Genomic DNA, 22,518 nt, shown 5'->3' with positions numbered 1-22,518 from the left:
ACTGCCCCATAGGATTTCCAAGGCTGCAGTCTTTATGGGAGCAGACTGCCACACCTTCCTCCCTTGATGGCAGAATAGGATATTGTAAATGTTACTGATAATGAGTAAGGTAATTTTTCTGACTTCTTAGAAGGTTATATCCAATTAGGAGAAATACAGGCATCACCTTGCCGACCATTTTTGAAGACATGCTGTTCTCAGGGAATTTGTAGCTACATGATCTTAGTAATTCATTACCCTTCCTTTTCTATTCTTTATTTTTAAATCCATCACTAGTTCCAAATCCAAAAACCAAACCTGTTGCTGTCAAGTCGATGCTAACTCATAGCAACCCTATAGCAGGTTCAAAGCTATTTTGAGCATTTTATTTAGAGACTGACCCTGAAAATCATCACTTCTGTCTTAATGCTGTATAATTGCATAGTGCTTTTAAAGTTTTATGAAAGTAATATACAGAAATAGTATGTAAATGGCTCATAAGCTCATCTGTAACAATGCTTTTTACAGAAAGCAGCAGTCTTCTCTTCCTTCCCACCTCCAAATCCTTCACACGGTCATCACTTTATACTCCTCTGGTTGTTTATTTTCAATAGTTCTAAACAGTCTATACTTTTATAATCTTAGACGTCTGTGAGCTTATTATGACAGGTGAAGATTTGTCTCTTTTCCCTCATCTCCAATCACTTTTTACCCTTTCCTTTATCTCATTATAGTTTTCATAGTTTTTTTTTTTTTTTTTTTTTTAAACAATCATTTGACATCTGAGTTATGACTATGGAGTCTCTGGTACTAATGTGCAAGGACCTGGAGTTAGAAAATTAAAAGGGAAGAACATGCTCGACGTTTCTTAAGTTGAAAGAACTGAATAAAAATTTCAAGACTTGAGTTGCAATATTGAAGGATTCTATGGGCAAAATATTAAATGGCAGGAAGCATCAAATAAGATGGAAGGAGTACACAGAATCACTGTAACAGAAAGAATTGCTCGATGTCCATGTATTTCAGGCAGTAGTGTTTGATCAAGAACCGATGATACTGAAGGAGGAAATCCAAGCTGCACTGAAGGCATTGGTGAAAGACAAGGCTCCAGGAACTGACGGAATACCAATTGAGATGCTTCGACAAATGATACAATGCTGGAATCGCTCACTTATCTATGCCAAGAAATTTGGAAGACAGCTACCTGGCCAACTGACTGGAAGAGATCCATGTATGTGCCCATTCCAAAGAAAGGTAATCCAATAGAATGTGGAAATTATTGAACAATATCAGTAGTATCACATGCAAGTAAAATTTTGCTGAAGATCATTCAAAAGCGGTTGTACCAGTACATTGACAGGGAACTGCTAGTAATTCAAGCCAGATTCAGAGGAGGATGTGAAACAAGGGATATCATTGCTGATATCAGATGGATCTTGGCTGAAAGCAGAGTACCAGAAAGATGTTTACCTGTGTTTTATTGACTGTGCAAGGCATTCTACTATGTGGACCACAACAAATTATGGATAACATTGCGAAGAATGGGAATTCCAAAACACTTAACTGTGCTTATGTGGAACCTGTGCATAGACTAAGAGGCAGTTGTTCAAACAACAGGGGGACACTGTGTGATTTTAAAGTCAGGAAAGGTGTATGTGAAGGTTGTATTCTTTCAGCTTACTTACTCAATCTGTACGCTGAGCAAGTAATCCGAGAAGCTGGGGTATATGAAGAAGAACACAGCATCAGGATTGGAGGAGGACTGATAGCTCATTACTCATTAACCTGTGACATGTAGATGACACAACCTTGCTTGCTGAAAGCAAAGAGGACTAGAAGCAATTAGTGATGAAGATCAAAGGCCACAGCCTTCAGTAAGGATTACACCTCAACATAAAGAAAGCAGAAACCCTCCAGCTGGACCAATAAGCAACATCATGTTAAACGGAGAAGATATTGAGTTATCAAGGATTTCATTTTACTTGGACCAACAATCAACACCCATGGAAGCAGCACTCAAGAATCAAATGACATATCGGCATGGGGAAAATCTGCTGCGAAAGACCTCTTTAAAGTGTTAAAAAGCAAAGATGTCACTTTAAGGACTAATGTGTGCCTGACTCAAGCCATGGTATTTTCATTCACCTCATGTGCATGTGAAAGCTGGAAAATGAATAAGGAAGACCGAAGAAGAATTGCTGACTTTGAATTATGTTATTGGCAAAGAATATAGGATGTACCATGGACTGCCAGAAAAATAAACAAATCTGTCTTGGAAGAAGTACATCCAGAATGCTCCTTGGATGGGAGAATGGCGACACTGTCTTCTATACTTTGGATATGTTATCAGGAGGAACTAGTCCCTGGAGAAGGACATCATGCTTGGTGAAGTAGAGGGTCAGTGAAAAAGAGGAAGACCCTCAGTGAGATGGATTGACACAGTGGCTGCAATAATGGGCTCAAACATAGCAACAATTGTGAGGATGGCTTAGGACTGGGCAGGGTTTCATTCTGTTGTGTATTGGGTTGCTATGAGCTGTACTGACTGGATGGGACCTAAACTAATAGTGCTATAAATTTCCCTATGACTACTGCTTTAGTGGCGTCTGGAAATTTGGTATGCTGTGTTTTTCATTTCCATTCACTTCAGGATACTTACTTCCATTTTGATTTTTGATCCTGGGTTATTTAGAAGCATTAGTTTCCAAGTCTTTGGTTTTTCAGGCATCTGTCTATTGTTGATTTAGTTTAGTTCTGTTCTGCTTAGGGAACAAATGTTGTGTGACTGGAATCCTTCAAAATTTCAGAGTTGTTTGGACCAGGATACGTTCTTTTTTCATAGTTGTTATATGTGCACTTAAGAAAAATTCTGTTGCTTTAGGTTGGAGGTCGAATTTGTTGATAGTATTCAAATCTACATGCTTCCTGATTTTCTACTTTTATCAATTATTTAGAAAAGATTATTGAAATCTCCCACTATAATTATGAATTGTCAATAATTTCTTACTCTCCTATCAGCTTTTGCTTTATGTATTTTAAAGCTCTGTTATTAGGATAACTACCTCTAATAACTTCGGGATTGTTCTGTCCTGTTGAGGGATTGGCCTCTTCATCATATGGAAATAACCTTGTTTAGTTCTGGTAAATATTTTTTTTTGTTTAGAAATCTGCTTTGTTTGATATTAATACAGCCACTTCAGGTTTCTTTTGAACAGTTTTAGCATGTGTATCTTTTCTGTCCTTTTATCTATTTGGGTGTTTATATTTAAAGTGTGTTTCTTGTAGGCAGCATAGAATTGAATCTTTTGTGACCTTTTAAAACTCGAGGAAAAACTTGCCCACGCCTATCATAAGATTTCCTATTCCTTTTTATTGGCTAGATTCCTGGGTAGCACGTATGGTTTCTCTTGACTGCTAACCAAAAGGTTGGCATTTAGAACCCCCCACTGGTGCCATGGGAGAAAGGTCTGTCAGTCTGCTTCCATAAAGGTTATAGCCAAGAAAGCCCTGTGGAGCTCAGTTGTATTGTGCATGTAACACATGGGTTGCCATGAATCAGAACTGACTCGACCACAAGGGTTTTTTTAAACTGGGATATCCAAGGAGCCCTGGTTTCACAGCGGTTAAGTGCTTGCCTGCTAATTGAAAGGTCAGCAGTTCGCACCCACGAGCCCCTCTGAAGGAGAAAAATGTGGCAATCCATTTCCGTAAAGATTGCAGCCTTGGAAACCCTGTGAGACAGTTCTACTCTGTCTCTGTCCTATAGGGTCACTATGAGTCAGAATTGAGTCTATGGCAATGGGTTTGGTTTTGGTATAGGATTATATCCAGTGCTTGTGCCTAAAGCAGCCATTGGGCAAAGGGGTGTAATGGAATTACTATGATTGGCTAAGCCCAGTGCATCTCAAGGGATGGTCTCCAGATCAGCAACATCAGCATCACCTGAGAACTTGTTAGAAATTCTTTGGCCCCACCCTAATCCTACTGAATCCGGAACCTAGGGGATCTGGTTTCGCAATTTGTGTTTTAACAGCCTTCCAGGTGATTCTGATTCCCCAAAGCTGGAGAAAGACTGTCTTAGAATAACCTTTACTTGGGGGTCCAAGGAAATATACCTAGTTATGGAAAGTTAAGGAGCCTGTTGCAAGGGAAGGAAGAAGGGATGGATTTAGGTAGATAGGGCCTAGGAATGTGGGTTTTTAATTAATCATTATATGCCCTGTAGAGGCAGGACTGTCGAAAGACTGATATGTTAGAATTAATATGTATGCGTGTGCATATATGTCTGTGTATCTATCTATATTTGTTTATCTGTGTATCTATCTACTTATCTATAATGTTTATAACAGGAGTCAGCCATGTCAAAATCAGGCCCAACGCCTGTTTGTATGACTAGTAAGCGAAGAATGTTTTTTACATTTTTAAATGACTGGAAACAAAAGTAATACTTTATGATGTGAAATTATATGAAATTCAACTTTCAGTGTCCATAAGTAAGGTTTATTGGGACACAGCCACGCTCATGCGCTAACGTCTTGTCTGTGGCTTTCTGGCTGGAGTGGCCATGTTGAATAGGTCCGATAGAGACTGTGTGTCCCGCAGCCTGAAATATTTGCCATCTGGCTCTTACCTTACTCTAACAGGTGGAAATCCTGACTACAACAGTTAAAGTATGAGTAATGAAGTACAAGTTATTTAAAGAAGATATGCTAATTAGAATTATGGTAACTTTGATTAAAGGAGTGGTACTTTAACAAGATTTGTAATTATAATAGAGCTTAGTATAACAGGGTCAATTACTAGAGCCAGTGATGGGGAAGAGGGAAAGTAGTGATTTTCTTTCTTTTTAGTTTACTGTTGGTTAATCCTCAATATAAATGTTTTTCTATAACCTTGTCACTGAAAATTTACCTTAGTTAAGCATACCAATGAGAGAAAAACCTTCATTATGACTTCAAGTGCCTCAAGGTGGTCATTTTCATACTGCCTGTTACTAATGTAATGCTCTAGAGGCTGAGAGTGAACTGTTCCTAAGATATAACTTCTAAAGTTTATTTGGTATCTTAGTTATCTAATGCTGCTATAACAGAAATACCACAAGTGGATGGCTTTAACAAAGAGAAATTTATTCTCTCACAGTCTAGTAGGCTACAAGTCCAAATTCAGGGCATCAGCTCCAGGGGAAGGCTTTCTCTGTCAGCTCTGGAGGAAGGTCCTTGTCATCAAAAATCTTCCCTGGTTGAGGAGCTTCTCAGCGCAGGGACCCCAGATTCAAAGGATGCACTCTCCTCCCAGTGCTGCTTTCTTGGTGGTATGAAGTCCCCCCACTCTTTGCTCACTTGCTCACTTCTCTTTCCTTTTATCTCTTGTAAGGTAAAAGGTGATGCAGGCCACACCCCAGGGAAACTCCCTTTATATTGGATCAGGGGTGTGACCTGAGCAAGGGTGTTACATGCCACCCTAATCCCCTTTAACATAATCTAATCTTGCCTCATTAACCACAGGCAGAGATTAGGATTTACGACGCACAGGAAAATTACATTAACCATAAAATGGAGGACAACCACACGTTACTGGTAATCATGGCCTAACCAAGTTGACACATATTTTTGGGGGACGCAATTCATGACATTCGGCTTTAATGAGAAAGAAGCACGTACCAAGCTAACTGTAGATTTGAGACAGAGGAAATATCTGATTATTTAAGTGTTCAAGAAACCAAGGTTGTACTGACTTTCACTTGTTTTTACACTTATCTTTATAAATACAGGTAAGATTTGCTTTGTTTTCCATATTATGTTTATATATATTAGCCCAAGTTCATGTAAAATTCTGTTGCTGGAGGACTAGATGAAAATGCTCATTTCTAGAAATGTACAGTGAGGTAGTAAAATCATCATGGTGCATTTCAGCGTTAGCTCCGTAACAAAATCCCCTGATCTCTGACCCCGAGACACAGTTAAGGGGGTGATTGTTAGATCTTTTCTAGAAGTCCTTCCCACCAGGCTGTAGAAGGTTTTATTGTGTTTGGGGATTCCAGTTAGTACCAGTTGCCGTTGAGGCAGTCCCAACTCACAGTGACCTCCCTGCCTACCCCGATACCCATGTGTGTCCCACAGGTTTTTAGTGGCTGATTTTTCTGAAATAGATCACCAGGTCTTTCTTCTCTGACACCTCTGGGTGAACTCGAACCTCCACCCTTTTGGTTGGTAGCTGAGCGTGTTAACTGTACGACCCAGGGACTCTATTTGGGGATATTTGGTCATCAAAGATGATTTTTGGTACTTAGAAATAATCAAATGTGAGATCTATTCCTACAGAAATGATTAAGTGCGTGTTGTTTTCTCCAGAAGAGAGTTAACCTCTATACTCTATGCAATACCTATAATGTATTTTTTTTTTTTTTTTAAGGTTGTATATTAGCTCCTCCAAGACATTTGCCTCATCAGAGAAATCCATGAGTCCTTTGCAGTGGTGTAGACATGTCCTGGATAATCCAACTCCCGAGATGGAGGCAGCAAGACGTTCCCTGTGCTTTAGGCTGGAGCAAGGTAATTTTGAACCTGTGTATTTACACTTCCAAGCTCTTGCCACCATCACCTGTTTTTGTTGTTGGTTTCAGAATCTACATTTGAGTTGAAGAACCTTAACCGGAGGTGCAACTATGGCATGGAATTCACTTCCCATGTGCTATACAACAGGGTTTCTCAGTATATGGCGTATTTAGCTTTATGTTTGTTTTTAGCGAGTTTTCTTTTTTTTTTTTTTTTGGCCTGTTTGTTTGTATTAGAAAGTAGGAGCACATTTTTTTAAATCTCTAGTTTTGCTTTCTATTTGCAAATGTACCAATAAGTAAGATAGGTCAGTCTTAACTTCTCTGGGGTTGGCAACAAGGTTACGTGGCTGAATTCTAAGGTAGAAATATATATTACACACAAACTGGGTTCCACTGGGACCTGGCTACTGACCTGACTGATCATTGAGCTTCCTAAATGTTTAGCTGGATGTGTAACTGGAGTCCTAACCTTTATAAACTGGGAAAAAATCTTCCTAATATATGTGATATTAGTTAAACCCCTGTTGGTCTCTATAACTTGAGTAAAGAAAAATTTAGAACAATTGTAAAAGGAAAAACAAAAAGAAATGAGTAGTACTCAGCTCCTTGATGTTTTGATAAAGTAGGCAATTTACAGCTGTGAGTTATTTATGTTTTTGGCTTGTCTCTTTACCTCCTGGTATCTATTTCATTATCTAGGTATGCTCTTTCTATTGGACCACTTACATTCAAGTCACACAGTGAACATAACAGTGCATTTTTTTTCTTTTCGTGATAAAAATATATATAACATAAAAATTTTTCATTTGAACATTTTAAGTGTACAATTCAGTGGCATTAACTCTATTCACAATGTTGTACAACCAGTACCACTATTTATTTCCAAAATAAAGTGAAGATTTCTGCCCCTTCCAGATTAAAGAATAATTGGGGGTAAGGCCAAGGGAATCTGCATTAACAGGTTTACCTGGTGATTCTTATGCACACCGAAGTCCAAGAACCCTGCCAGTCGAGCTCTTCAAGGTTAATGAAGAGTTATAAAATATTTGGACATAAGACAAACACACTATGTTGTTGTTGTTAGGTGCTGTTGAGTCGGTGCCAACTCATAGTGACCCTGTGTATAACAGAATGAAATACTACCTGGTCTTGCACCATCCTCACAGTCGTTGCTGTGTTTGAGCACATTGGTGTAGCCACGGGGTCAGTCCATCTCATTGAGGGACTTCCTCTTTTTCACTGACCCTCTACTTTACCAGATGTGATGGACGGTCCCTCCTGATAACCTGTTATAAGTATGTAAGATGAAGTTCGCCATCCTTGCTGCTAAGGAGCATTCTGGCTGTACTTCTTCTGAGGCAAATTTGTTTGTTCTTCTAATAGTTCGTGGTATATTCAATGTTATTTGCTAACACCGTACTTCAGTGGCATCAATTTTCAGGTCTTTCTTATTCATTGTACGCGCATGAGATTGAAAATACCATGGCTTGGATCAGGCACACTTTAGTCCTCAAGGTGACATCTTTGCTTTTTAACACTTCCAGGAGGAGTTTTGCAGCAGATTTGCCCAGTGTAATATGTCCTTTGATTTCTTGACTGCTGCTTCCATGGCTTGATTGTGGATCCAAGTAAAATGAAATTCTTGACAATGCCAGTCTTTTCTTTGTTTAACATGATGTTGCTTATTGGTCCAGTTGTGAGATTTTTGTTTTCTAATCCATACTGAAGGCTGTGGTCTTTGATCTTCATCACTAAGTACTTTGAGTCCTTTCACTTTCAGCAAGCAAAGTTGTGTCATCTGCATAATGCGGGTTGTTAATTAGTCTTCCTCTAATCCTGATGCCCTGTTCTTCATGTAGTCCAGCTTCTTGGATTATTTGCTCAGCATACAGATTGAATAAATATACTGAGAGGATACAACCCTGACACACACCTTTCCTGACTTTAAACCACACAATATTCCCTTGTTTTGTTCAAAGAACTGCCTCTTCATCCATGTACAGATTCTGCATACGCACAATTAAGTGTCCCGGAATTCACATTATTTGCAATGTTATCCATGATTTGTTACAATCCACATAGTCAAATGTATTTGCATAGTCAATAAAACACAGGTAAACATTTTTCTGGTATTCTCTGCTTTCAGCCAAGGTTCATCTGACATCAGCAGTGATATCCTTTGTTCCGCCTTCTTTTTTGAACCTGGCTTGGATTTCCAGAAGTTCCCTGTTGACATACTGCTGCGTCCAAACTTTTTTGAATTATCTTCAGCAACATTTTACTTGCATGTGATATTAATGATATTGTTCAGTAATTTATGCATACTGTTTTTTAGTTGGATTACTTTTCTTTAGAATGGGCACAAATATGAATCTCTTCCAGTCGGTTGGCCAGATAGCTGTCTTCCAAATTTTTTGGCATAGACGAGTGGGCGCTTCCAGCATTGCATCATTTGTTGAAACGTCTCAATTGGTGTTTAGTCAATAACTGGAGCCTTCAGTGCTCTTGGCCTTCATCCTTCAGTACCATCAGTTCTTGATTATATGCTACCTCCTGAAATGATTGAACGTCAACTAATTATTTTTGGTACAGTGGCTCCGTGTACTCCTTCCATCTTCTTTTAATGCTTCCTGCAGCTCTGTTTTGCCCACAGAATCACTTAATATTGCAATTCAAGGCTTGAATTTTTTCCTCAGTTCTTTCAGCTTGAGAAATGCCAAGCATATTCTTCCCTTTTGATTTTCTAACTCAGTTCTTTACACATTTCATTATAACACTCTGTCTTCTCAGCCACCCTTTGAAATCTTCTATTCATCTCTTTTACTTCATCATTTCTTCTCTTTGCTTTAGCTACTCTGTGTTCAAGAGCAAGTTTCAGAATCTCTTGTGGCATCTAGCTTGGTCTTTTTTTTTTAATGACCTTTTGCATTCTTCATGTATAATGTCCTTGATGTCATCCCACAACTTATCTTCGATCATGCGTGTTCAATGCATCAGATCAACTCTTGAGATGGTCTCTAAATTCAGGTGGGATATACTCAGGGTCATACTCTGGCTCTTGTGGACTTTTTTATTTTCTTTAGCTTCTACTTGAATTTGCATGTGAGTAATTGATTGCCTGTTCTGCAGTTGGTCCCTGGCCTTGTCCTGACTGATATTGAGCTTCTCAGTTGTCGCTTTCCACAGATGGTGATTTCATTCTGGTGTAGTCCATCTGGCAGGGTCCATGTGCGTAGTCACCTTGCCATTGGTGTTGTTGAGAAAAAAAGGTATTTCAAGTAAAGAAGACATTGACCTTGTAAAATTCTATCATTTGACCTCCAGCGTTGTTTCTTTCACCAAGGCCTTCTTTTCCAAGTACTGATCCTTTGTCTTTGTTTCTAACTTTCCCACTCCAATCACCAGTAATTCTCATTGAGTCTTAATTGCATATTTGTTGAATTTCATACTGCAGAAATTGGTAAAAATCTTTAATTTCTTCATCTTTAGCCTTAGTGGTTGGTGCATAAATTTGAATATTTATATTAACTGATATTCCTTGCAGGCATGTTGATACTATTCTGTCACTGACACCATTGTACTTCAGGATGGATCTTGAAATATTCTTTTTGACAGTGAATGAGATGCCATTCATTCCTCTTCAATTTGTCATTCCTGGAAAAGTAGATCATATAATTGTCTGATTCAAAATGGCCAATACCAGTCCATTTTAGCTCACTAATGCCCAGGATATCTATCTTCAAGCATTCCATTTCATTTTTGTCAACTTCAGTTTTCCTAAATTCATACTTTGTGCGTTCCACATTCCAGTTACTAATGATGTTTGTAGTTATTTCTTCTCATTTTGTGTCATGCCACATCAGCAAATGAAGGTTCCCAAAAGCTTTACTCAATCCATATCGTTAATGTCAACTATACTTTGAGGAAGCAGCTCTTTCCAGTTGTATTTTGAGTGTCTTCCAACTTGAGAGGCTCATTTTCTGGCAGTATATTGGACAGCATTCCACTGCTGTTCATCAGGTTTTCACTAGCCAAATATTTCAGAAGTAGATTGCTAGGGCCTTCTTCCCAGTCTGTCTTAGTCTAGAAGGTCCGCTGGAATCAGTCTACCATGGGTGACCCTGCTGGTATTTGAAATACTGGTGGCTAATCTTCCGGCATCAAAGCAATGTGCACGTCACCACAGTGCAACAAACTGACAAAGTATGGTTGGTACAATTAATGAACCAGTATTATTATAAAGTCCATAGTTTACATTAGGGTTCACTCTTTTGTGTTGTACAGTCCTTATAGGTTTCGGCAAATGCATGATGTCATGTGTCCAGCATTATAGTATCATAGAGAATACCACATTTTTTTCCCAAATAATTTGTGTGTTACAGGTTTTTTGCCAATCATGCAACCACCCCATGTGTTAGTTTATAAGCATGCCATGCCAATTAAAAAAAAAAAAAAACTTTTTGTTGTGCTTTAGATGAAGGTTTACAGAACAAACTAGTTTAGCATTAAACAATTAATACACATAGCGTTTTGTGACATTGGTTGCCAACCCCACGACATGTTAACAGTCTCCCGTTTTAACGCTGGGTTCCCCGTTACCAGCTTTCCTGTCCCCCTCCTGGCTTCTCATCCTTGCCCCTGGGCTGGTGTGCCCATTTAGTCTCATTTTGTTTTATGGGCCTGTCTAATCTTTGACTGAAGGGTGAACCTCAGGAGTGACTTCATTACTGAGTTAAAAGGATGTCTGGGGCCCATACTCTCAGGGTTTCTCTAGCCTCTGTCAGGCCAGCAAGTCTGATCTTTCTTTTTGAATTAGAATTTTGTTCTGCATTTTTCCCCCAGCTCTGTCTGGGACCCTCTAGTGTGATTCCTGTCAGAGCAGTTGGTAGTGGTAGCTGAGCACCATCTAGTTGTGCTGGAGGCTGTGGTAGTTGTGGTCCATTAGTCCTTTGGATTAATCTTTCCTTTGTGTCCTTAGTTTTCTTTATTCTCCCTTGCTTCAGACTGGGTGAGACCAGTGGAGTATCTTAGATGACTGCTCACAAGCTTTTAAGACCTCAGATGGTACTCACCAAAGTAGAATGTAGAAAATTTTCTTTATAAACTGTGTTATGCAAATTGAGCTAGATGTTCCCCAAGACGTGCCATTTTTTTTTTTTTAACATGTTGCTGACTTCAGTTGAAACAAAGAAGACATAATTAAACTGTGAAGTAAGCATACGTAAGGTAACATAATGGTTTCACTTAAGACGATCTGATAAGGTTTTATTCAGCTGCTGAGCTGATGCACTGTCAATTATCAACTTAAATCAATAGAAACAAACCCACAATTTTGATTGTTCATTTTCCAATTACTGGGAGACTACTAAACTCAGCACATGACTTGACTACGGCTTATACGTTCATTATACAATTATGATCAAAAGTAACGTTTTTGGACTATTTTTATACACATAAGCAGGAGATTAAAGGAGACCAAACATTATGATTTACCTGTAATATGGGAGGATGGGTGAATGAGGCTGAAATTCATTTCTGGAAATGTCCTGAGACATGCTCAGTATATACATGGCTGCACTATGCCAGAACTATTTCACTTAATTTTGTCATTTCCATGCGTGATGAGTGTGGACGTGTTATTTACATGGACATGTTATTTGCGAAAAATTAATGGTAGTTTTACTGCCCTAAATATGCCTTGTGTTCCACCTATTGAACCCCCCTCCCCCCTCAACCCCAGGTAGCCACTAATCTTTTAACTGTCTCTCTAATTTTGCCTTTTTTCATAACGTCATGTATTTGGAATCATAGTACATACCTCTTGCATAGTGGCTTGTTTTATTTAGCAGTATGCATCTAAGGCTCCTCCATGTCTTTGCCCTTTCATAGCTGTTTAGCTTATTTCTTTTTTTGTCACTGAATACTACTCCATTGTATGGATGTGCCACAGTCTGTTTATGTTTTTTCACCTGTAGAAGGACATCTTGATTGCATCCAGTTTTTGGAAATTATGACTAAAACTTCTATAAATATTCATGTTTAGGCTTTTATGTAGACATACATTTTCAACTCCTTTGGGAAATACCTAGGAGTTTGATTGGTGGGTAGTATGATAATCTTACCTTTAACTTTGTAAGAAACAGCCAGACTGGCTTCCACAGTGTCCCTACCATTTTGCATTCCCACCGGCAGTGAATGGGGGTTCCTGTTGCTCCACATCCTCACCAACATTTGGTGGTGTCAGTGTTTGGATTTTAACCATCTTAGTAGGTATTTAGTGGTGGTATTTTAAATATAATTTTATTTATTTGTCATTGTTGGTTTAAGATTTAAAGATTATATCAGGGCAATACTTTCAGGGTTTCATCCAACCTTCATACCCCAGAAAGTGTAGACTCCATGAAACTTTAAAATTTTGTTCCACAGTTTCCCCCTTTTGATCAGGATTCTTGTATAGAATCTTGATCAAAATGTTCGGTATTGGTAGCTGGGCATCATCTGGTTCTTCTGGTCTCATGGCAATGGTGGCAGTTGTTCATGGAGGCAATTATCCAAACATTCCATGTCTTCCTCCTGTTCCTGACTCTCCTTCCTCCATGTTTTAGGTGAATAGAGACCAACTGTTGTCCCTTGGATAGTTGCTTGCAAGCTTTTAAGACCCTAGGCACAACACATCGAATAGGTGATAGAACAGAAGCACTAAGCATTTTATTAAGCCAGTTAACTGAGATGTCCCATGAAACAATGACTCTAAACCTCTAAACCAAGAAACTAGATCCAGTTGGCTTGGTTGTACATAAGCAACCTCAGCAGCTCAGCAGCTCCTTTTTTTTTTTGTTTGTTATTGTTGTAAATATATCTGTCACACAAGTTTTGCCAGTTCAGCTTTTTACAAGTGTATGACTTATTGACAGCAATTTAATAATCAGCTTTTAAAATAACTGCCCTTAATCAATGTGATATTTCCATCATCATTAACCACTCCTTTCCCTCTTCCTCCCACCCCTGATAACTGTTAATAAACTTTGATCTCTATACATTGACCTTTTCTTGTCTTTTTATATAAGTGAGGTCATATAATAGTTGTCCTTTTGTGATTGACTTACTTTACTCAGCATGTCTTCTAGCTCCATCCACATTGTAAGTTGTATATTGTTTTAATTTACAATGAATTACAAATAATGTTGTGTAACTTTCCATGTGCTTATTTGCTATTTGTATATCTTCTTTGGTGAGGTTTTTGTTCATATGTTTTACCTATTTTGTAATTGAGCTGTTTATTTTCTTATTATTGAATTTTAAGAATTCTTTGTATACTTTGGATATAAGTCCTTCCTTATATATGTGTTTAGCAAATAGTTACAGTTTCTGACTTGTCTTTTCATTCTTAACAGTGTCCTTTGCAGAGCAGAAGTTTTTAATTTTAATGAAGTCCAACTTAATATTTTTTCTTTATGGATCATGCTTTTGGGGTTGTACCCAAAAAATCCTCACCAAACTCAAAGTCACCCAGATTTTCTGCTGTATTATCTTCTAGAAGTCATGTAGTTTTGCATCTTACATTTAAGTCTATGATTCATTTTGAATTTTTGTGAAGGATATAAGTTCCATATGTAGATTCATATTCATTGTTTTTTTTTTTTTACATGTGGATATCCAGTTGCTACAGTATCATTTGTTGAAAAGTCTGTTCTTTCTCCATTGAATTGCCTTTGGTCCTTGTCAAATATCAATTGACTGTATTTGTGTGGGTCTATTTTTGAGCTCCCTATTCTGTTCCACTGAATACCATACTGTACTGATCACTGTAGAGCCTAGTGTTTATGAGAAGAAAATCACCCATAAGTTACAGATTAATTTCCTCGTATAACATGAGGAGAGGATCATAATTATGAGAAGCCAGACCTGATGGGGAGAGCTGGTCTTGTATTCTGTTCTTCCTTGTTACCTCTTGTACCCTGAGTACTTAGCCTATGCTGTTTTCTTGTTTGTTAGTTGGCTGTCATTCCTTGCTTAAGTATCTCTAGGAACACATATAACTAAGAGTTTTATATGCTTGGTTTCTGTAGGTACATTGGGTGGCATTTCTCTCAAGCTCATCTCTGATTGTAATATTGCCAGTGACCTCATTTGGATTGTAACTTCTTGAAGGACCTCTGTTTTTTTTTTTTCTTGCTGCCTGTCTTCTCAGTTTGGTTGTTGTTTGAGGAACCCTACATAAAAGAGTAGAATTGCCCCATAGGGTTTTCTTGGCTGTAGTCATTATGGAAGCAGATTGCCAGATCTTCCTCCCGTGGAGCCACTGGATTGGTTTGAACAACCAACCTTTTGGTTAGCAGTTGAGTGCTTACCATTTGCATGACACAGGTCTCAATTTCATAGGGACCTCAAATACCTTTGGTGCTGTATCTGGCAATTTTGTGAATCAGCAACTAGAGAACAAAACTTGGTAAATTAAGTGAGAATACATGGAAAGTATTCAAGTTTTGTAATGAAGTTGTGAGAGCAGACTTATTAAAATTCTGCCCTTCTGCAGAAAGTTTGTTTTGCTGAAGGAAATGAGGGAAAGAAAGGAATGTTTAATAACAGATTTGATTTCATAGGGAGAACACTTCCACACTATAACTGTTTTAAGAAATGCTTTGTTTTCACAACTGCAATTTTAAAAATGAGTTAAATGCATTTTCGTTAAGACACAGTAAGATAATTGTTTTCGGTTTAAAATATATGTATTCTATGGATGACTGATAGGTATCTAGCAGCTAATCTGTCTGAAGCTGATCCTGAAAGTTTCATGAAAAAAACAAAACCAAACCCAGTACCGTAGGAAATATTGACTTTCTATTTTATTATAGATTCCCAAACTTATTTTCCTTTGTTCCAAACTGATCTTTAATATCTAAGTTTTATAATTTATGAAATCTTTTCTATCAAGTAGTCAGCACAGGCAAAGTTATTTGCTTACTCAGCCTCTTCTTCATTTGTATTTATTTTGTAGCATTGTTGTAAGGGATAAAATCAGGCTGTTTATAAAGCAGACCTAGTAAAGGCTTAAATACTCCCTTAATATATTTGAATAGTATGACTGGCTTTTTTGGATAACGTACAGAAGGTAATATTAAAAGTAAAACAGCTAATCGCTGAAAGTTAAGTCTTAGACACGTGTTAATCTACTGTCTGCTGGTACAAAATTAACTAAAAAAGCCTGGAGTAATATTTTCTTTTTTTCCCAAAACTCTGGGCACTGATTTGAATTTGTAATATTAGACAAAGTTCGCTATCTTGGTTGGCTTTTTTTTGAAAACAGTCCTAATAATGTTTGTTATTTTCCATTTGGAAGCATCCTGTTTTATGAACATCTTTTTATTTAATTTTTAGTATATATATTTTCTTTCCAACTGCATTAAGCACTTAAGGATAGGGAGCTATATCTCAATTTATTTTTGAATTACCAGTGTTTAATATGTATACTTTTTAAAACACGCTGAAGCTCTGCATATTTGGTTTCTGTATTGACTAATTTCTGAGTACATTTAAATTCCTTAAAGGACAAAGAACTTTCATTGAACATTTGATATTATAAATGTCATCCTACTGGCCCAGTCCCCCCATTTAAAACAAATCAGATGGTAGTGCTCACTAAAATGTTAGTTCTGAGGGTATGGATTTGATTCTGTTCACTGCTGTATCCCTCCCAGTACCTAGAATACAGTAGTTCCTATCACATTGTAAGGGTTGAATGAAAATTGTTGACTAACGAATGAAAGAATATGTTGGAAAGAGTTTTGATCTAGTAGTTAAAGTTAGTGTCTCCCAGTGCCTCAGCCTTATTTAACTCAGTGATTGAGAGCTTGGCATTTGTCTCCAATTTCTTGCCTAGTGAGTGGGGACATTTAATAGGTTTTATAGGGCTATTAGAAAGATTTCCAGCAACGTTGAAAGTGACATTTCTTTAAAAATGTGAAATGCTATGTAACAATAAGGGGACATTTTTAACATGTAATTCCCCTTTATTCAGAAACCAAACCTAAAAATACAGGGAACTCTCAGTTCGCTTACTTATAGTTCATAGAAAACAATATTTTTTTCTGGGGTGGGGGGAGTCTGTTTGTTATACTTATTAATAAAGGTACTAATTATAGTTAGGGATTTTAAATTGAAAAGTTTTATAAGTGTAGTTTATTCAACAATAGTAGAAAACTCAAGATAACTTCTTTAGTCTATATCTTTCCTTCTGTTTCTTCTTAGTTTATATGTATTTCAGCTCTGACATCCCTATCGTTATTCTCCCTTCCCTCACCTTCCTACCCATCTCTTTAGAATAAAAATAACAAATTCCCCATGAAACTTTCATGGGTAGAATTAACTCACATGATATCCTAAATTGTAATAAGGCCAATCTAGAGTTTTTATTAAAACTTTATCATGAGGCTGGGATGTTAAATAACCAAATAATGATCAAAAGCTAATCTGAGTAATTTGAAACATCCAATATGTGGCTCAGTTAATTTGGGGCCAGTTAATAAAAGCTTATCTTACCTTAAGATACTTGGACGTCCGTAACTATTCAATCAGGACAGGTCACATTTGAAGAACGTGGGTGTAGTTCTCACAAGTGTAGCTCTGTACAGTTACTATCTTGGGTTATGTTTCCCTGTGACCATCTCTCATCTCCTCTGGGATTCTATGCTAAGGAAATGTGAATAGATACTACCCCTTTACTTGTTGTTTTATCTTCACATGATACCAGTCCCCATTCGTGTCTTAGTTGTTACGATGGAGGGTTTCTCTCTAAATTTAGCCAGTGAAGTTAGCCAACATTCTGAAGTTAGCCTTTTCATTTGTAAAAGCCACAGAGATTGAACTGAGACGTTAAGAAGCTTATCAAGTGTCTGTATCTCTTGGAACCAGCTCAGTGTCTCCTTGGATGACCCAAGCTGCTGTCTTTTTCAGCTCATGTTTCCTGTCTTGAGGTGCTCTGTCAAATTTGGAACACAAAATTAAAACTTAGTGTATGTGGTTCATTTTAGGTAAGCTTTGTAAAGGGTTCCCTTTCTCATTGGAAAAGTGATCTGGAATCCTACAGAGATTTTTGTGTAGAGGCAGGGTCTCCTGACATTTGGTGTCATTCCTACGATGAACCAAAGACATATTGTCATGGATTGGGGGTTCCATCATATCTTTGCTTTGTTCTTATGTTTAGAATAGCCCTGATATATTTGCTTCAGTACTGGCAGTAATTAACAAACAATTACAGATTGTGCTCCTACGATATTTGCAGTTTCCATCTATCATATCCACTAACCTGGGTGTGTGTTTGCCAGGTATCTGTAGACGATGTCCTTTCTTTTGCTAGTTGTCTGTATGTTTCTATGTGGCTTTTCTTTTTCTTTGCATTTTGTATTTCTACCCTGATTAGAAAGGTGTTTATTAAAATAAGCAATTACTTATTATGTAATGGTTGTTGTAATAAATGTATAATTGACATGTTATTTTGTTTCCTTCAAATGTTTATTCTCCCAAAGTCGTTGTGTACTGTTTTCATATGTCTCTGGTGATTGATTAAATGTGGTTTTAAGGCAGTGAAATTAGGGTTTTTTTTTTTTTTTGTAGCTGTTCATGCTCATTTCTAGGGAATTCTAAAAAATGTAAGAATCAAATTTATGCAAGAACTTCTGGAATCTCTTTCTAAAATATTCGGCCTTGAACAAAGAGAGAATTAAGTCGCTAAATCATGAAGTAAATTTATCGAGCACTTACTGTGTGGGGGCAGTGCTAGGTGCTAAGGGCATAAAACCAAAACCAAACCTCTTCCCATGACGTAGATTCCAACTCACAGGGACCCTGTAGGATGGAACAGAACTGCCCCCAGGGTTGCTAAGGGCATAGTGGCAAACAAAATAAACTCAGCACTAGGCCTTTTAGAGCCTGCAGCCTAGCGCATCTTCTTATCTTAAAACAAGCTTGGTGCTGCAAATGGGGACCTGTCCTAGTTTGAGGGGTGTGGTCACGGAATGCTTCCCTGAGGAAGTGACATGTCAGCTGAGACCTGAAGCGTCAGCAGGAGTGAAGCCGTTAACTGTAGCAGAGGGAAGACGGGGGAGTGGCTTACGTCACAGGAACAGTGTGTGGAAAGACGATGTGATGGGACAGAACGTGTGACATGTGAGGAACTGGCAGGCCATTGTGGTGGGAATGTAACGGAGGGAGATGAAGAGGGAGAAAATGGGAGCTGAATGACTGTAAGTCACCCTGGGGAGATTTGCGGAGTTTTCAGGGCAGTTCAGAATTCTGGACTTTATCTTCAGGGGGTTGGGAAACCTTTGAATGGTGTTATACAAAGGAGTGGTAAGACCCTGAGCAGGACAGCCACAGGGTATTGTGTCTGAATTGTCTTAGAAGACTGAACCTTTTTTTTTTTTTTTTGAAATCTGGCAAGATGTGGAGAGTAAAATAGTTATTTTAGAAATTGTTTTAAAATGTGCTAAAGATAGGTGTTAACTGTTTTTTGAGAGGAATTCTTTAACTTAAATAGACTTGGGAATACTTTCATCTGCTTCTGGCATTAATATCCTGAATTTCTTGTGTGACTTCATGTAAGAAGTTGTACTCTGAAATGTGGCCAAACACTTCATGACACTTAATTTACATTGAAAACGTCAAGCTTTGCTTTATTTATATTCTCAATTATTTATAATACTGTGGGCCTTTACTCTTTTATATAATAATAAGCTTCATGCTATTTGAGTTATGGAACTTTTGTTGATTTTTAATTGTGAGTTTAATTTTTTTCCACACAGCAGTGAGACCATATTTTAAGGGAAAGTATGTGTGTTGTGTATGTGTGTATAAAACTATCAGCCTTTTGAAATTCAGGTTTGTAGTCATCTTGTGTGTGTGTATAATACTTATGCATATGTGTATGTACTCAGTATGCTCAGTCTGATATTTTACATTTTTATAGCATTTTTAGATGAGGAAAGTTGGATCAGTAGAAATTATATTCTGGTGGTAGAAGTTCCTAGGATGTGAGTAGCACTAACCATGATGACTGCAGTTGATGGGGATGTTTATTCTTCAAGGTAAAGCCTGATACCTATTCTTAAAGAGGGTAGAGAGATGAGATCCACCTGTGGGACCCCTGCCCTTGGCTGAGAAGCAGAACTTGAGATAACTCAGATGCCCACATTAGCCTGAGCCGAGGGTGGGAGAAGAATTGGATGAAATTCTAAAGCACCATACCCCTACAATAAAGACTTTCTTTCTTTGTATTTTCAGGGTCCTTGGTGCAGAAGCCTCATTGTTGACTAACCCATCCATTTATATAATGTCTGTTGTCAGTTTTCTTATTTAAATTATGGCTTATTGGGGTAATACCTGTACAGGTGCAGAAGAAACTCATGCTAGTTACCTGTACAGATTAACATGGTCTTTATTCATAAGTAGGAACCAGCAATAAAGCCTCACGGGATTTTTGGAAAAACAAATATCATGAACAAAATAAATAAATGAACCAATTTTGTAGGAAACAAGTAATTAAGGAAATAGAGAACTTAGTGCCCTGAGATTTATGAGAGTAGTATAGTTTCAAAACAAGAATAGGCTGTGGGGAAAAGCAGCAGTCAAATCATTGATTTTTTTTTTTTTTTAGTCATTTTTAATTTCTTGGAGGTACTAAAGTAGGAATGGAGAGAATTAAGAACCAAATGGCTTATCCAAAAGTTAGGCAAAGGAATCTCCCCAAAAAGATAGAGATGAAAAATATGAGAGCAGTTATGAGTTGGGGAGGATAGATCCAGGAGCTCTACCCTCTAATAGGAGTTCTAAAAGTAGGAACAGATGGTTGAGAGGAACAAAATTGATAAATAATAGAATAAACTTTATTTGTGCTCAAGAAAGACAAGTGTTCAATATGAACTAGTATAGAACTGCTTTGCCACCAGGGTTCCGTATAGAAGTATCCTTGGAAAAAAGATGTACACCCAGACATCGTGGTTAAATTTTTCCAGGATTAAAGAGGAAATCCTAAACATATTCAAAGGAAGAAATAGGCTGTCTACAATGTAATAGACCTCAGACATTTCATAAGTAATATTGCGTGCCAGGAGAAAAATGAATATTGCCTTGAAACTTTTGAGGGAAAATTATTTTCAAAATATAATTTTTTACACAGGTAAAAATTAAGTGTGGGTTTCAAATGAAGAAATTTTGGTTATGCAAAGATTTCAAATGTTTTGCCACCTATGTACCCTAAAGAAGGAAGAAGATTGCATGAGTTCTAAAAAACAGTTGCCAAGAAAGAAGAAAATAAGAAATCAAGTTGACTCTCACGGTTTGTACTGTTTTCCACAAAGGACTGTGGGTAAGGATTGTTATGGTTGTCACCAAAAAAAACTAAACCCGTTACTGTCAAGTTGATTCCAATTCATAGGGACCCTATAGGGCAGAGTTGAACTGCCCCATAGGGTTTCCAAGGAGAGGCTGGTGGATTTGAACTGCCGACCTTTTGGTTAACAGCTGTAGTTCTTAACCATTATGCCTCCAGGGTTTCCATTATGCCTCCAGGGTTTCCACTACACCACCAGGGTTTCCTAAAAGCTGTTAAAAAAAAAAAAAAACTAGAGGTGCCATCAATTGATTTCTGCTCATAGAGACCCCGTGTGACAAAGTAGAACTGCCCCAGGGTGTTGTAGGCTGTAATCTTTACGGGAGCAGATTGCCACAGTTTCTTCTGAAGAGGTGCTGGTTCAAACCGCCATTGTTCCAGTTAGCAGCCCAGCACTTAACCTTTTGGTGCCTGTCTGCTGACTTTTATCATTTAAACTTCATAAAAGATTGAAGAATAAGAAATTTGAATAAACTGGAACTATGGGGCAAGATACAAATTAACCTTCTAGTAGGTTTTTCTAGTTATAATTTGAGGATTGAGAGACTTGGGGTTTATAACTAATTTACCCCGATTAAATAGTTCTTGAGAATACCAAATAAGGAGGGACATTTACTAATTTGTTAGCTTTGCTTCTTACATAAACACACCAGAAGATTCATGGTAGTTGAATCCCCTTGGTTTTGTGTCTGTCAGAGTAAGTGGACTTATGGACATCTGTTTCAAAAGCAGTAGTAGGGCTTCCTAGATCCCATATGCTTATTTATCAGGTCATGGAGAGATGTGGAGAAATGAATGCCACTCAGGTTTACCCAACAAATAAGTAGTGGATCAGATAAGCTGCAAACCGTATGTCACTACTTGGGGTTGGGGAAGGGGGAGAGGTGTTGCTCAAGCTGAAGCAAAGGCTGCAGTGCTTACTGAATATGAACGTATGGCCTCTCCAGAAAACTTTCATCTCCGAGTTTATAAGAGTGAGTCAGTAAAATAATAACTTCAACTAGGTTCTTTAGGTGGCATCAACGGTTAAGTGCGCAACTACTAGCCTAAAAGTTAGCAGTTCAGGCCCACTCAGAGATGCCTTGAAAGATAGGCTTGGCGATCTGCTTCCAAAAGGTCACAGTTTGAAAACCCCATGGAGCAGTTCTACTTTGCACACATGGGTTGCCATGAGTCAGGACCAATGGCAACCAGCAACAACAGCAAGTTTCTTTAATCCTTTTGTTAAAATTTAGTCCAGACATTTGAGTGTATCTGTGTACCAAGCAGGATTACCTTTGTTGTGCAGATGATTAACACCCTCGGCTGCTAACTGAAAGACTGGAGGTTTGAGTCACCCAGAGGTGCCTTGGAAGAAAGGCCTGGCAGTCTACTTCTGAAAAGTCAGCCACTAAAAACCCTGTGAAGCACAGTTCTACTCTGACACAGGTGGGGTCACCATGAGTCAGAATCAACAGCAACTGGTTTTTGTTTTTTTTATGTGCCAAGAATTTCCGTAGGCTCTAGGTCTGTAGAGAATGTGATCACCTAGTTTATGCTTGAGAGTATGGCTTGTGGAAATGGAGATCTTTCGGTCTTGGTGGTGTGTATGTGTAGG

At 38.0% G+C, this 22,518-nt stretch overlaps 1 protein-coding gene across 2 annotated transcripts in view; it reads left to right on the top strand.

Moving 5' to 3' along the window:
• The window catches only part of SLAIN1 (SLAIN motif family member 1), a 69,273-nt gene that overhangs the window by 6,909 nt on the left and 39,846 nt on the right, over positions 1–22,518 (top strand). For both annotated transcript variants that reach the window (XM_064270006.1, XM_023547275.2), the window contains exon 2: positions 6,391–6,530. In XM_064270006.1, the coding sequence (XP_064126076.1) occupies positions 6,391–6,530 (140 nt within the window). The remainder of the gene's footprint in view (positions 1–6,390; positions 6,531–22,518) is intronic.

The sequence above is a fragment of the Loxodonta africana genome, chromosome 17, assembly GCF_030014295.1.
Source record: "Loxodonta africana isolate mLoxAfr1 chromosome 17, mLoxAfr1.hap2, whole genome shotgun sequence".
Lineage (NCBI taxonomy): Eukaryota > Metazoa > Chordata > Mammalia > Proboscidea > Elephantidae > Loxodonta > Loxodonta africana.
This window is presented reverse-complemented; position numbering and strand designations above follow the sequence as displayed.